We start from the raw sequence: 16,499 nt of genomic DNA on the forward strand, positions 1-16,499 counted from the left end.
TTTTTTCCTAAGCACACCACCTGGTAGGACACACGGGCGGGCTCAATTTTCCCACTTTGACGTTTTCGCGCCGCGCGCTTCCCGCGCTCTCGGCTCTCTCCCAGGCAGACTCAGACACACCAACACATGCAAGCACGCACACCGAGTCCTCCGCGGGAGCCCAGCGCGGGGGCGGAGCAGAACTGGCGGGAGCGAGGGAGGGAGCGAGCCAAAGGCGCGAAAAAGCCGCGCAGGCGCGCCCGGCTCCCCGAGGCGGAGCGCGCGGGGGTGAAACTGACACTTTGGGCCAGTCTCTATGGGGCCGCTCGTGGCCGCACGTCACCGCGTTGCCGGCACGTCACGCCGGCTTGACGCTCCCAGTACAAAGTGTAAGTTTCAATTTTTTTTTATCCCCCCTTTGGCCAACTCTCCCAATATTGTGGGGAGGAGTGGGAGTGAAGTTGGGGGGGGAGGGGGGGATCGGGGGAAAGCGAGTCCGGCCCCCGAGCTGCCGGGATCTACTCCCCTCCCCCGTGATCTCTCCCCTGCTTGGGTGCGCGGGGGCTGCAGCGGCGGGGCCGCGAGCTGCCCCGCTCCCCATCTCCACCTTCCCCCCACCTCCAACCCGCCTTCCCCCCCGCGGCGCGGGCGCCAGGACCCGGGCGAGCCAGGTGTGGGGCACGGAGCCGGCCTCGCGGGCTGGGGGCGCTTGTGCACGTCCACGCGGGGCCCTTGATGGGGGGGGCTTGCAGCCTGGGATGGGGGTTGGGGTGCAAGGATGCAGCTAGGTTTGGAGCCACATGCGGAAGGATGGCGGGGGGTCCTTCTGGAGCCCGGGAAGGATGGAGCTGGGGGATGGTGGAGGTCAGCTGGAGACTTGAATGTGTGGGGGGTTAGTTGGAGAGTTAGTGCCGGCCGGGGATGGGGGGGGCGGTCAGGGAGCGGAGGCTGGCCAGCAGGGCCAGCCGCGGGGGATGGGGAACCCGTGCGGCCGGTCTGGTCCCCTGGGCGGGCCCCCCTCTGCCCTGCCCCCCGCCTTGCCTCGCCTGTGTGTGGGCGCCGTGCACACAGCTTGGTGTCTCCTCGGGTCTCTTTTCCTGGTGCTGTGTGTGTGTGTGTGTGTGTGTGTGTGTGTGTGTGTGTGTGTATGTGTTGCACATGTGCAGTGGGTAAACCTTGCCTTCCCCCCCTTTCCCATCCTCATACCCCCCACCCCCCCACCCCACGCTGCTGCTCCTCTTCATTGTAGCCGCTGCTGTTGGTGGTGGGCTCCGGGGCTCCGCTGCGCTCCTGGCCTGGCTTGGGGGGGAGGGCACGGAGGGGAGGAAGACGCCTTCAGGTGAATTGACCCCCGGCTTGAGATGTGGGGTTCCAGGGAGGAGGGGGAAGACGAGAAGGGGCCAGCGTGGCCCGAGGTTCTGGGGTGCTCACCCCTTTTTTCTGCCTTTGCAGAAGGGGAAGGGTCCCTGGGATGGGACGTAGGAAGGTGGGGGGGAATCCCCAGCTGGTGGCGGGGTGGTAGGCCGCTTTCCAGCCCCCCCCATCACCCCATCAGCATCGCTGTGCCTCCTTTGGGGAGCGGGGTCCGACGGGGGAGGGTCAGGATGGCGCCTGTTGCCAGGGTGGTGCCCGGGTCTGGAGAGGAGGGCTGGGGAGGGGGGGAGGCACAGGCCGGCGAGGCCGGGCAGGCGGGCGGGCGGGCGGCTGAGCTGCAGCTGCAGCTGCTGCTTGTGTCTGTCCATGGGGCCTGGGACGCGCCACCAGCTCCCTGAGCCCCAACGGCCTGGAGCTGCTCCGGCCTGCTCCAGCCAGCTCCCTGCGGGACACCCCGGGAGGGTAGGGGGCTGGGGGCAGCCCCTCCACCAGCCTGGGTGCTGAAATAGCGCAGTAGGGTGGAGAGCTCACTGCCGAGTTCCGGTGCTGGGGGTGGGGGGTGGGGGGAGCTCTCCCTCCTTGGGCTGCAGTTCCCGAGGCCTAGTGACAGGTCAGGAAGATCTAGATCCCAGATAGACATGGAGCTTGTGGAGTGGATCCTGGACTGGGTCCTGCTTTGTGGCCTGGAGCAGTTACTTTAACCCTAGAGCTCCCTTGGAGAAACACACCTGTCAGAGTTAACAGCATGCTCAGGGCTGGGCCAGTGGAGCTGGCAACTGTGACTAGAATAGGGGCAATGTCCCCCCAATCCTCCCTTCCACCTTTCAGTGTTGTTTTTTTTTGGAGAGGGGGCTAGAGGAATTACATATCTATCTTGTGCATTTTTGTGCTGGCAGTATAAAGATGGATTGAGCCCATTCTGGATGCATATGTATGGGATATAGGTTGGCATGTATGTGCATGGGTAAGGGTTAGAGGGTTTACTTTTATCCATCATATCCTCTCCTGGGAGGGGTCTTATGTGCATCATAATCTTGTTCTGGATATCTGTAGAAATGGTTATATTTATTACACTGTGTCAGTAGTTTGGAGTGGGGTAAGCTTGAGGTATTTATTGTTAGTAGTTTAGGGGAATAAGAGTTTGTATATGCTGTTTGTATAAGACGCTAACATTTGTCTGTTACATGTCATTAGTCCCCTAAATTATTTTTAAAAGAAGTAGCCCAGTTGCTTTTGTAGATTCCTTTCAGGATTGAATACTTGTATGCATAGGGAAGGGGGAGGAGGTTCCTGATATCCCAAAGTGCATTTTGCTTTGGAGGGAGTGCATTGACTTTTCAGGGAGAAATGTATCAGTTTAGACTTAAGATACAATGTTTTGCCGACCATTATCTTTCACTAAATTGTGTCTTCTTTTGCCCTTTTATTTACTAGAAGATTATTGTTTCTTCTCTGGAGAGTGAACATCTAAAGAATTGATTTCAAGGATCTGGTAACATGGCAAAAGATGTAAGTATATTTGCTTAATGTTAAATATAAATATAATGTTAATGCTTAGCTTTTTGGTCTTAAGTAAAAAAATGATGATTAATTTTATATGGTCGTGTTAACTTATTTTAGGTTGACAATAGGTAAATTACATCAGCTTGTTTTTAAGACTTTCAAAACATGAGGAAAACATGCCTGAGTCTTAGGGATCTTGACAACTACATACAGGCATGTTTCCGCATTTGTGCTTATTGCTCTAATATACTCTTAATGATAACTTTAAGTGGTGTTTAAATGTCATTATTTTCACTTTATGACTTAAGATTTTTGGGCCCTGTTAAATCTGTTAATTGGAATTCTTTCTTTCCAGCAAGAGACAGGTAACTGTAATGACTGACAATTTGGGGGATTTATATCAAGTGTAAATATCGTTGAAAATTTTTAGAAAGACTGCTTTATTAGTTTGATACAAAACTGAGTAAATTAAACACTTTAATCAATAGAAATTAGGCTAGTAAGATAGCATTTTTAAGGTTTGATCCTCACCACAATCCTCTGAGGTACTACTGATATCCCCAATTTACAGTTATGTATGTCGGCTCTGAGAGGTTAACATGGTCACATAGGTAGTAGGAATTGGACTTGGGATTGGAAGCCAAATCTTACTGCCTCCCAAGTTCATCACCATCCTCTAGCCAAAATTCCTCTGTTTTACATAGTATAAAGTGTTATATTCTCATTTTTTTTACCTTATTTTCTCCTCCTGAGGGATGAATTTGGATAGAGAGCTGGCCTTTGAGCCAGGAAGACTTGGGTTCAAGTCCTGACACTGACATACATAGGCTGGGTGGTCCTGGGTAAGTCAGGCAACCTCTCTGGGTTTGAGACACCTTTTTATGACTGTCAGTTTCCAAGAAAATGCCAACCTGCATCAATGAAGGGAGTTTCCTTCTTCAGTAGTTCCCTTGATTAATGAGCTGGGACTTGTTCCTATCCTACTCTTTCCACCTAACTTGCCCCTGCAAGTGAAAGGCATTGTGTTTATTGAATCTTATATTCATGGAAGAAAGGATGCCAGATGTTTATCTCGATTCCATTTTTATCATGAAACATATTTTTGTACATTGTTTCTCTATCCTACTACTTGGTCTCATAAATCATTGGATCACAGATCTGGAAGTAGAAGGGACCAAATAGTCATCTAGTTCAGTCCTCATTTTATAGATGAGGAAACTGAGGCGGTAAGTGATTTGTCCAAGGTCACATAGATAGTACACTTCACTAATGTCCTCTGACTCCATAGTGGGTACTTTGCCCTCTACTTGGCACATGAATATATTTTCAGTCCTAAAAATGGCTGTTTCATTAATCACTTCATCATCATAAATATTTTTATCACACATGGTCCATGGTGTTATAGTTGGTGTCTGGGCAAAGACTTTATACAGTTAGAACACAGTCTGAAGCTGGTTATAATATAGCTTATGTGCCCCTGCATTGTGTCATTGGATAAGTTTTCTCCCCCGCAACGTAACAAATGTAAAAATATTCAAAATAGTTATACTTTGTGGCAGAGTTTTTAATTATCCCCAATATTTTGATTTATTAAAAGTACTTTAATAAAGAAATATTTGATTACCTACAGAGTACACAGAACCATGACTGAGCATTGTGGGATATTGAAAGATATACATTTCCCTGACCTTGAGAAACTTACATACAAGTTGGGATAAGACATGTGCAGGATACCAAAGAAATATCCCGTGTGATCTAGATATGTATTAACTAATTTATTCCTTTTCTTACCCTTGATAAAGTCTTTCAAGGATGCCAGTTATAAACTACACTAAACTAACAAATTCACGTTGTAAATCATTTGGAATTTTCAGAGACAAAAGGCTCTTGATCAAAGCCATCTTTACGTAAAAGCTCCTTTCCTCTTTGGTTAAAGGGAAAAAAAGTCTCATTTTCTAAAATTCTTCTCTTCTAAAGCTTCTCTTTATCCAGTTGCTGTCTCAGGTACAGATGAGGCACGTAAGTTTTGGCAGTGCCCGGCTCTCTCATATCTGAGGCACTGTGGTGTATTGGGAAGTACTGGATGTGGGTCAATGCACTGCTTACCTGTGTGACCTTAAGTCATTTTTATGTTTCTGGGCCTCAACTTCCCTCATTTGGAAAATGAATGTGTCAGACTAATTGGTCTCTTAAGTTGCTTTCAGCTCTAAATTCTATGATCCCTATGAACAAAGTAAAAATTCCCAGCAAGGAATCCTAACCTGTGTAATTCAGTTGGGAATGTGAATATCCTAGTTATGGCATCATGGCATCGGCCTTCTTTACCCGTCTCTGCATTTTTAAAGTTGCCTCAATAGAGGGAACACAGGTGGTTTTTTTTTTTTTTTGTATAGTGTGTGTTTTCCAGATATGTGTAAAGAACTATCTTCAGATGCATATCACTAAAAAAAAAAACCAACTTTTTTCAGGCTGTAGATACAGTGCAATTCAGTTCATTTAGTACAACAGCAGAATAATGAGTAGTGGCTTTTTAGGACTGTAGTCTAGAATTGCCATATTCTTCACTACTCTCTTGCTTAGATCCATTTCATCACCATTAAATGCATTAAAAAAAAAAAAACTGTGCTAGAAGAAGTTTCCCTTACTGAGCACCTGCTGTGGGTAAGGTACTAGACATGAGGCACTGCAAGGGATAGAAAGATGAATTTGATGAGGTCTTGGTTCTCAAGGAGTTCACATTCTAGTAGGGAAGATAATATATACAAATTACTATTGCCTTTTGTCGTTATTAGCACCATGAAAACACAGGAAGCCAAATGATGTTATAGAAGGCCTGGAGGAAAACTCTGCTCGGACTTAAACTTAAGCTTGGAGAGTTGCTGACCATTTGATTTGAGTTTTTAGCATTTGGTTAAATGACATTATGGAGATATTTTGTGAGGTTCCAGTGAAGTTGGTTTAAACATACTCGTGACATTATTGTACGAGAATGTGGGTTGAGGCACCATTATATATGCAGTTATCACATTTTACCTTGTACAGCTATAATCTGAGTAAGAGGTACTAAGTGCCATAAGATGTAAGGGGAATTTTTTTGTTATAAGTTATGGTTTGTTGGAAGGGAGTTGGGGATGAGGAGGAAAAGTGTTTATAGGGGGAAATTTAGATGACTTAAAAACAAAAAATACCAACAAAAATTTTTTTAAAAAGGCTTACAGTAAGGAAGAGGTAGTACCTAGTTTGTGGAATTTAAAGAAGACTTACTTAATGGGTGACATTTGAACTAGTCCTCAAGATCGGCAGACTTTTAATAGGTGGATGTGGGTGAGAAAGGACATTACAGGTGTAGGGGATAATGCACGCAAAAACATGGAAGAACCGATAAGCATGAGATATGTTTGGGGAACAGCTAATGGTCCACTTGCCTGGAGTATAGCAGAGTAATGTGAGAGGTTGGAAAGGATGAGTTGAGGCCAGAACATCAGGTCACTTGCATGCCAACCTAAGGAGTTTAGTTTTTTCAGTAGGCATCAGAGGGTGACATGGATGGATAAGTGTAGGGTAGAGATTGGAGGAAGGAAGATCAAATAAGAGGCTATTAGAACAGTCCAGGTGAGAAGAAATAATAGTGTGAATTTAAAAGAAGTGAAGGATGCAGACCATAGTGTGGATTCAATAGAATTTGCGTACTGATTAGATGTAGTCTTCCAGCTCCAGGAAGAAGTTAAAGAGAATTCTGGGTAAATGGGGACATAGTTCAGCTATTAATAGAAATGGGGAAAGAGAGAAGAACTGGGTTTGGGAGGAAGATGGCAAGTTCAGTGTTCATAGGGATGATTTTGAGGTGCTAGTGGGACATCCAAGTAGAGATGTCCAACAGGCTATTGGAAATGCACAGGTCTAGAACTCAGGATAATCGGGGATAGTGTTGGGCATTGCATGTGTAGAAGCAGTAATTGAAGTCACCTGAGATGGCATGAGATCTCCAAGGCAAAGAATATAAAGAAAATAAGAGAAGTGGCACAGGGACTGAGCTTTGAGCAGCACCTCCAGTTGGAGGTCAGGAGCATCCTAGGTGATCATAGATCTCGAGCTGAAAGGGGCTTCAGAGGCTGTTGGGTCTTCAGACCTCACACTTTACAGATAAGGAAACTGAGGCAGGCGCTGCTCAGGGTCACCGGGCTAGTAAGAGTCAGAGACAGTATAAATCTCAGGTCTCTGACTCAAACTCAGCCTGCTCTGTTTACATATCGTGCTGTTTGGTGAGGTGAAGATTTCAAATTAACTGATCAGCAGATGTTTTAAGTGCCTAGAGTGTGCCAAGGAGTAGAGCTAGGCACCATAATTCAGAGACCAAGAATAGGCATGGAATAGATGACTTGGTCTTTGCTCACAGTCATCCCATGAGTTTGTTAAATTATACATCTGTATGTAAACTATCTGCCTAAATTATACATGTGTCTTAATTTCATTTATTTATGCTGTTCCCTGTGTCATTATTAGAGGTAGTTGACTACTCTAAGGATTGAAATTACTTTTAAAAAGGTTTTTTAGATACCAAGGACCTTCTATGGCTATAGTTCACCATTTAATGTGTTCAAAGGTTCCTATAGTAGTTTGCCATGAGGAAAGATGTCTGTGGCAGCTATGAGATTTCAAAAGTGAAAGCCCTGTCCTGCCCATAGCAGATAGAGAAATGCTATTGTAACTACCGTTATAAACTGGTTAGAGTCTAATGGTCTTTATTGTGAAGGCATCTATTTCCTTACTGTTAGTGATAGATTCCAAAATGTCAGGAAGATTACGTGCTTGAGCTTTTGAAATGGTGAATGCAAAGGATCTTAAATGAAAGGTGAAGCACATGTTCCCTCAGTGCTTTATAACATTTATGTTTTTGCCAAGAAATGGTGAAAAGGTAGTGATTTGAAATGAAAGCATTAGCTCTTTTTCTTTCCTGGGCCACCTCCTGCCGGTTTGTGACGTTTCTTTCTAGGAGGTAAGGAAGTTAAGCAATTGTGATGATAGCCTATGTGAGGTGCTGTTCTGTGCTCAGTGTCACTGCCCCATAATTGTGAAAGCTGTTTCTGTGAGGACAGTTTTGTATCCTGTGTGACTAAGAAAATCCCCAAATGGCATTTATGGCAGTATTTGAGAGTTGGATAGCAGCACAGTAAATGTAACATCAAGCTGAAATTTTTGGATTATAATATGATGAGACTAAGTATGTATAAATAGAAGACTACTGAATATATTTTTTAAAATGTGTATGTATGTATATATATATTGTTGTTGTTCAGTTGTTTCAGTAATGTCTGACTCTTCCTAGCCCCATCTGGGGTTTTCTTGGCAAAGATACTGGAATGGTTTGCCATCTCCTTCTCCATCTCATTTTACAGATGAAGAAATTGAGGCAAATAAGGTTAAGTGACTTGGCCAGGGTCACACAGCTAGTAAGTGTCAAGTATTTGGTCTGAGGCCGCATTTGAACTCAGGTCCTCCTGACTTCAGGGCCGTTGCTCTATCCACTGGGTAACCTAGCTGCCCCCTGAGGCCAGATTTGAATTCAGGAAGATGAGTCTTCATGACTGAAGGCCCAGCATTCTATCCACTGTACCATTTAGCTGCCCTAAAAAAAATATATAAATATATATATATATATATATAATATAAATCTAAATATAATTATATATAATATATAAAAATGTATTTACTTACAAAGCAGTAGTGAGTTTCCTATTACTGAAGGTGATCAAGCAGAGACTGGATGTTTATTTGTTAGGAATATCGTAGACATTCCATCATTGATTGGGAGGTTGTATTAAATGACCTGTAAGGTCTCTTGCAACTCATAAAGTTCTAATTTTGGTAATAGCCTTAAAATGTTACTGATTCTTGAAATTCCCCTGTGATCCCAAATTTGCTTGGGGAAATATGTATATATGTGTTTTTTATTTAATTGAGACTTTCAAATGTAAGATGTTTCTAATGTGAAATACAGCTTTTATACTTGAATAAAATCATCAATTAAATATGAAGATAATTTTGATACTTTTGTTTAAAGGGCTGTATCTTCTCATTACCATCATAGTCATATAGAGCATGAATAGGTAAGAGTTTTTAGGTTATAGTAGTTTTAGTTTTTAGGGCTTCAAAATTATATTTTTGCTGACCATCATTTTAATTAAATTTTTGAATTTATTTGGAAAATCTGTTGAATTATCTGCCAGTATGCTTTTGATTTCTTAACTGAAAATAGTTTATGCTCTAGAAAGCTTCTGGTCAGGTCACCTCTGGAATAATAGGTTTAGTATTTAGGGCACTTTGTTTTCGGAAGAATGTTGAAACACTGAAAAGTAACCAAGATGGTGAGGAATGGAGAGGTGGGAAGCTTTAGACAAGATAGCTACCTGCAGGTATTTGAAGAGATGTTGGACTTGTCCTGCTTGGCCCTAGTATCGTAGGTATAACAGAGACACAGATTGAGGCTTGATGTAAGAAAACACTTCCTATCAGTTGAGGTTGTCTGAAAGCAGAATGGCCTGCTCTTGTCTGTAGGTAGTAGGTTCCCTCTCTCCATAGGCTTTTAAGTGAAGGTAGGATGATCCCTTGTTGGAGGTGGTAGAGGAACTTCCTGTGCAGGTATGTGTCAGACTGGATGGCTACTGACTTCCCTTCCAACACTGATTCTGAGACTCTGGATTCTTACAGCTTTGAATTTGATTGATGCCCAACACTTTGCAGGACCTCAAAACTTTTGACAGTTACATTTTGACCTTTGAAGTTTTAAACTTTCATTGTGTGTTATCCTAATTTTCCATTTGATAGTTTTGCAAATTTAATTCCCTTCCCATGGATTTAAAAAAAAAAAAGGCCAACAGAAAAAAAAAAAGCGTATGGTAGAGAAATACTGCAAGGAGTTATCACAATCTGTTGGATCCCAGACCTGATCTCTGGGCACTCCTTTTAGTTTCTAAGAACCCTACTAAGAACTCTCCTATTTGGAGAGCATTCATGGGGTCACCATCATGGTATTTATGTGGAGAGCCATCATGGGGGTCACCATCTTGGGATCACAATCATGCTATTTGGAGAGCATTCATGGGGTCACCATCATGGTATTTATGCGGAGAGTCATCGTGGGGTCGCCGACTTGGGATCACGATCATGCTATTTGGAGAGCATTCATGGGGTCACCATCATGGTATTTATGCGGAGAGTCATCATGGGGTCGCCGTCTTGGGATCACGATCATGCTATTTGGAGAGCATTCATGGGGTCACCATCATGGTATTTATGTGGAGAGCATTCATGGGGTCACCATCATGGTATTTATGCGGAGAGCCATCCTGGGGTTGCCATCTTGGGATCACGATCATGCTATTTGGAGAGCATTCATGGGATCACCATCATGGTATTTATGTGGAGAGCCATCATGGGGTCGCCATCTTGGGATCATGATCATGCTATTTGGAGAGCATTCATGGGGTCACCATCATGGTATTTATGCGGAGAGCCATCATGGGGTCACCATCTTGGGATCACGATCATGCTATTTGGAGAGCATTCATGGGGTTACCATCATGGTATTTATGCAGAGAGCCATCATGGGGGTCACTATCATGGTATTTTTGTGGAGAGCCATCAAGTACTTCCCCTAAGTACTTGAGTCTAGCTGTTGTGGTCCGGCAAGTAATGAAACTTCTTTTCTGCTTAACCAAGACATAATTTGATTATGATTTTATTTAGACTGTTAATGATAGAAGTAACAGAAGATAAAACTCAACAGAAGTTAGAGAAAAGTTTCAAAAGGCATAGAGCAATTTGTCAATAATGTTGGAAATTCTCACAGCTCTCTCCCTCCTCTCCTTTTCATTCTCCCCCTACCTTGTCCCACATAACTAGAGTTTGGGTGACTAAAAACACTGAGAATCATTCAGATAAGAGGTGAGCCTAAAAGTTTTTCTAATTTGTGCACTGAAGACAAAAATAAAAATGGATATAGTCCCTGCCCCTAAGGGGCTTGTATATTACAGACAGAGCAATTTCATGAAGGAGAGAGCATTGACAAGTGAGGGGAATAAGGAAAGACATCCCATCCAAAGTGGGACCTGAGCTGATCCTTGAAGGAAGCCAGGGATTCTAAGGGACACAGATGAAGAGAGGTAGAGACATGGAAACAGGAGGTGGCATGTTGAATTTGAGGAATAGGTAGTAGGTCAGTTTAATTAGAAAAAAGAATGTGTAAAGGAAAGTAATACAAAATAAAGCTGGATTGATAGATGGAAGCCAGATTGCAAAAGGCTTTAAATACTAGTCTCAGGAATTTATACTATGTCCAAGGAGACACTCAAGTTTTCTGAGATGGGGAATTGATATGGTCCTACCTGTGTCCTAGAAGCATTAGTTTGGCAGCTGTGTGAAGGATGGACTTGAAAGAGGAGACACTGGATACCAGTTAGGAGACCATTACAATATTGGACAAGAGGTGATGGGATTTCTGATCAGATCATGCATGGATTGGAGCCGTTGGCTAGGCAAGACTTGAAAAGGAAGTAAGGGAGAGTTAACAGGCAAGGTTACTGAAGTAACTGGTAAGTAAGTTGGCACTACTGCCTTTAAGTTCTGGAGACAGATGAGTCCTGACTATATAGTTTGGGAGTCGTCTATATAGAGATGATAAATGAACCCATGAACCCTCAAGAGCTGAAGAATACACCAAGACAGGTGGCAGAAAATGAGAACAGAAGAAGGTTCCAGTAGAACCTTGGGAGGTAACCTACATTTAATGGATGAGAGGGACCAGACACCTAGGAAAACCAGGAGAGAGCTATTACGGAAACCGGAAGAAGAGAGAAGATTAGGATGGATAGATAGTCCAAAGTACTGGGGATACAAATAAGAAAAGACAGTCCTTGTCCTCAAGGAGCTTACAGTCTAATGGGGGAAGACAGCTCACAAAAGGAAGCTGAAAAGGGGGATAGAAGTGCCAAAGGGTACCTGGCACAAGGGCATGAGGAAGATGATGATGATATTGAAACCAAACAGAGTAGCTGGTGGCAAATGAAGAGAGATGGCTGGGATTTTGAGCCTTCTGTAATTGGAGACTATGGGAGGAGTTTTTTGCTCTGCCCTTTTGCCCTGCAATTAGAGACACCAAAGCAACTGAAGGTATTGATGAGGTGGGACTAGCAAAGCTAAAGCAAGCTTTACAATGTAGTTTCCTGGTGATGGGTTTATCCTGGGCAGGCCATGATGAAGGTAGAAAATGAAAGGAGAAGGAGGTAGTTGGCCTGTCAAAATGTTGACATTTCCTATGGCCAGAGGACAGTAGTGAGCCTAGGAACAAAAATCATGGTAGCAATGAGAGAAATTGGGAGCATGTATAGGGAGAGCCAAACCTTAAGAATTTCAGTGATACCTGTAGATTCAGCTGAAATCACAGTGATTGACACAGAAAGCAGGTGAGCTGCCAGAGGAGATCTGAGCTAGATGTAAGCCAATTCCTCAGGCCCTGGGGGGATGTGGCATTATGGCAGCAGTGGACTGATCACTCCTCAAAGGGGAGGGAACTTGGAGGTTCTTGGAAATCAAAGACTGTGTCTAGAGTTTGTGTCTGGAAGTTGTCTCCTCGCTGTCCTGAGGAGGTTCTTTATAAATGGTTGGAAGTAGTGGAATTTGAGCAGCTAGGCCAAGGCATGAGAGCTACACACAGATACAGGCAGAAGTTGTAAAGCATGATCATGCAGGTCGTGAAGCGTGAACAGCTAGAAAGTGTGGGCATTCTTAGGAAGATCTGAGTTCAGTCAAATCCAGTATGCCATGCAAGGGGAATACATGGTTGTATATAATAGTCAACAGATGTTAAAAAAAAAAAGATCTTTTTAGTGTACTTCAGAGGAAATTTTGTAAACGTAAGCTCAATGTAATGTGTTAGCATCCTGGATAATTCTTTGGTGTGCTTATTCACCCATTGGTGCTGGTGGCTTTTCCTTGGAAACTGTGGAGTCCTGAGGAGAAAGCAAATTAGACTAGATCAACAAAAGAGTTGTGTCAAATCACTTTTGAACAAAGATGGCAATATCATGTGAGACTTTTCCTGGGATGTGGGGAGGTTTTTAACCTTATGAATTGGACATTTGTGCCACTATGAGAGGAGGGTCCCCTTTGCCTTATTTTTGGTAATCTTTAGACGACTGTGCAAATCTTTAATGGGGAGGGGATGGGGGAATAGATTTAAATTTTTTTCCTCATAGCTATTAAAAGACTCTCCAAAATTAGTTTTTGGTTTGTGTATGTTAAAGGGAAGAATTAAGTAAAGTTTGCAAGTCAAAAGCTCATGGTCTCAGCGCAGGAAATAAAAGAGAGAGATACTCACATCACCAAAGCTTTAGTGGTACCAGGAGATGTTGAAATCAGAGCATCTGTCACAGAAGTAAGTAAAGGAGCTGCTGAAGTGGGATTCTTAGTTGTTAGTGAGATTATCAGCAATGTGGAGGTACCGTGGTAAGGAAGTTCCTCATGAGGAATTTACCACATTGATGAAAACAGGTTTAGTTAAAAAAAGAAGAGTAGGAAAAGTATGATATTTTCAAGTTGAGAAACTGAGAATGGTCCATCCCTAAATGTTGAAAACACATCAGACTGTTAGATCCTTCCCCAAAGACTCCATTCTGTTTACCTACTAGTTTTTTCTTTGGGTGTGGCTCCTATTTCTTTCCTTTCCTCGCCTGGTATGACAGGTGTTTTTCTCCCCTTCCTAGGTGATCAGATTTCTTTCAGAGAAATTTAAGCATCTTCAGGCTTCTTACTGTCTTTCCCCCTATGTTCTTGTTATCAATTGTCAACTTCTGTTTTTCAGAATGCCCTGGTTACCCTGATCTGTTTTTGCAAAAAATGGGATTTTTCCTGTATAATCAACTTTTGATTATCAGACACAACCTAAATTTAATCCAAACTAATCTTCCTGACAAGTCTTGTCATGTAACTCCTTTGTTCAAAAAGCTTTAGTCCTATCACATTGTCTTTTGTTGAAGTGTAAGCTGCTTCCTTTGGCATTCAAAGCCCTCAATGATATGATGCCATTCCACCTTTATAGCCTTATTCCGTACTAACCTCCTTCACATATTTTCTATTCCTCTAAACCAGATGTCCAGCTGTTTCCTGATCTCCTCCTGACCTCTGTATATTTGTGTATGCCACTCCCCATGGCTGGAAGGGATTCTTTCACTTCTCAGCTTGTTGAAATCCCTTCTTTCCTGCATGGCCCAGCTCAGGTATCACTTTCTTCATTAAACCCCCTGAGTTCCCAGTTAGGTGACTGCTTTCTCCTTAGTCTCTCTGCTCTTGATCTGACCTCTCCTTAATACTTTCTCTGGAGTCAGAAGAACCTGTTAGAGCCTATCTCTGGTGATTATGGCCTGCATGACCTTGGCCAGATCACTCAGTCTCCCTGAGCCTCAGTTTTCTCATCTGTCCAGTGAAAGTTTAGACCTAGCTCTAGGTCTTAATGATCCAATGGCCCTTTCTACTGATCTCACTGTAACTTGTTTTTTTATTTCTGTGTAGTTTTTTCCCCCATCTTTCCCACTCTCCCGTGGTGTAACTTTCTTGAGAGGGGCAGGAAATGTATTAGATTTTCACCTTTATATCTTCAGTGCCTACCTAGCATGGTACATTGTATATGCTCAGTGCTTAATGCATGTTTGTTGAAATGAAGGTTGGCTTCTTTTTGTCTTTAGCATAGTACTGGCTTGCTCTTTCTCTATTTACCAGTGTATCCAGGAAGAATATAAACTCATTTTAATAAGAATTTAAGCAAAGCATAATTAGAAGGTAAATCTGGAAAAGAGTTAAAGAATTTTGAAATAAAATACAAACCCATTATTGATAATTTTTTTAAAAAAGTCCAAATTCCTTCATTTTATTTTTTAGACAAGTGTTTTAAAAATTAATCTGCCCCTCCCAGTAACCTCTCCCATTAAATTAATCATAATAACTAGTATTTATGTAGTGCCTACTACTATATACCAGGTATTGTGCTAAGCACTTTACAGATATAATTTTGATTCATCCTCACAACAATCCTGGGAGGTAGATGCTATTATTATCCCTATTTTACAACTGAGGAAACTGAGTCAAACCAGAGGTTAAATCACTTGCATAGGATCACACAGCTAATAAGTAACTCAGGCTGGATTTCATTTCAAGTCTTCCTGACTGCAGTCCGGTTCTCAGTCCATTGTGCCACCCTCTGTTTGTATTTACATAGTCCAGCAAAACAAATTCCCACATTAGCCATGTCTGAAAATGTATGTCTCTTTCTGCATTTAAGTTCATCACCCCTCGGTCAGGAGGTGAGTGTCATGTTTGTTTGTAATTCTTTTGGACTTGTGGCTTATCAGATTTAAAAGGCTTTCAAAGTTATTTTTTGCTGTCATATTGTTATATAAATTGTTCCTCTAGTTCTACTCACCTTGCTCTGCATGAGTTCATCAGGGTCTTCTCAGCTTCCTCTGAAAATGCCTATTTAATTATATCTTTTGGCATAATAATATTCCATTATACTGGTATGCCACAATTTGTTTAGCCATTATTCAATAGAGGAATTTTTTCCCCTTTTTCTTTGATCTCTTTGGGATATAAATCTAGTTGCAATAGTAGTAGTAGTAGTAGTAGTAGTAGTCATAGTAGAAGTAGTAGTAGTAGTAGTAATAGTAGATAACAACTGGGTCAAAGGGTATGCATACTTTGGTAACTTTCTGAGCACTATCCCAAATTGTTTTTGAGAATAGCTAGATCTGTTCATAACTCTTCCAACAGTGTATCAGTTTACCTGTTCTTCTATAGCCCCTCCAACATTTGTTATTTTCTTCTTTTGTCACTTTGCCAGGTACGAAGTAGAATATTCAATTAGCTTTGACTCTCATTTCTCTAATAATTAATGATTTAGGGTTTTTTTAATATGGTTGTTAATAACTTGGATTTCTTCCTTTGAAAACTACCTCTTCTTATCCTTTGACTATTTATCTTTTGGGAAATGGCTCTTAGTCTAAATATTAAAATCAGTTTCTTAGTTGGAAATGAGACTTTTATCAGAGAAAATCATTGAAAATATTTTTCTCAGTTAACTATTTCCCTTCTAATTTTTACTACATTAGATTTGTATGTGCAGAAACTCTTTAATTTTATGTAATCAGAATTGGCCATTTTGTCTTTTACAATCCTATCACTTATTTAGTCATTCATTCTTCACCTAGGTTAGAAAAATAATTTGCTTATGATTTTTTAAAAATATCAAAGTCATGTATACATTTGGAGCTTATTTTGGTATATGGTTGGAGGTGTTGATCTAAACCTAATTTCAGTCAGTCTGCTGTCCAGTTTTCCCAGCAGTTTTTGTCAGATGTGAATCCTTCTCCCAATAAATGCAGTCTTTGCATTTATCAAATACTATACTACTATTTGTGTGATTCTGTATGTTGTGTACCTTATCTGTTAAAAGGATCAACTTCTTTTTCAACCCTCTATTGACAAAAATTAATCCTATAATTGCCTATAGATCCAATTCTCATATATGAGTAATGAAAACTTGTGTCCGTCTATGTTATGTATGACTATCCTGAGGTCTCAAGGAGAAGGTTTGA

The 16,499-nt window shown here is 42.1% G+C and overlaps 1 protein-coding gene across 4 annotated transcripts in view; it reads left to right on the top strand.

The window, feature by feature from the left end:
- The first annotated feature begins 284 nt into the window (after positions 1-284).
- Positions 285-16,499, top strand: part of LOC114046348 (transcription factor Dp-1) — a 129,995-nt gene continuing 113,780 nt past the window's right edge. For 2 of the 4 annotated variants that reach the window (XM_027866652.1, XM_027866655.1), the window contains exons 1-2: positions 285-368; positions 2,788-2,862. In XM_027866652.1, the coding sequence (XP_027722453.1) occupies positions 2,851-2,862 (12 nt within the window). In that variant the 5' untranslated portion in view covers positions 285-368; positions 2,788-2,850. Of the gene's footprint in view, positions 369-574; positions 651-1,299; positions 1,319-2,787; positions 2,863-16,499 lie in introns of those variants that run through there. The other 2 variants (XM_027866653.1, XM_027866654.1) reach the window with 2 other exon arrangements.

This window comes from Vombatus ursinus, unplaced genomic scaffold, assembly GCF_900497805.2.
Source record: "Vombatus ursinus unplaced genomic scaffold, bare-nosed wombat genome assembly UNPS02014781.1, whole genome shotgun sequence".
NCBI classification, from domain to species: domain Eukaryota; kingdom Metazoa; phylum Chordata; class Mammalia; order Diprotodontia; family Vombatidae; genus Vombatus; species Vombatus ursinus.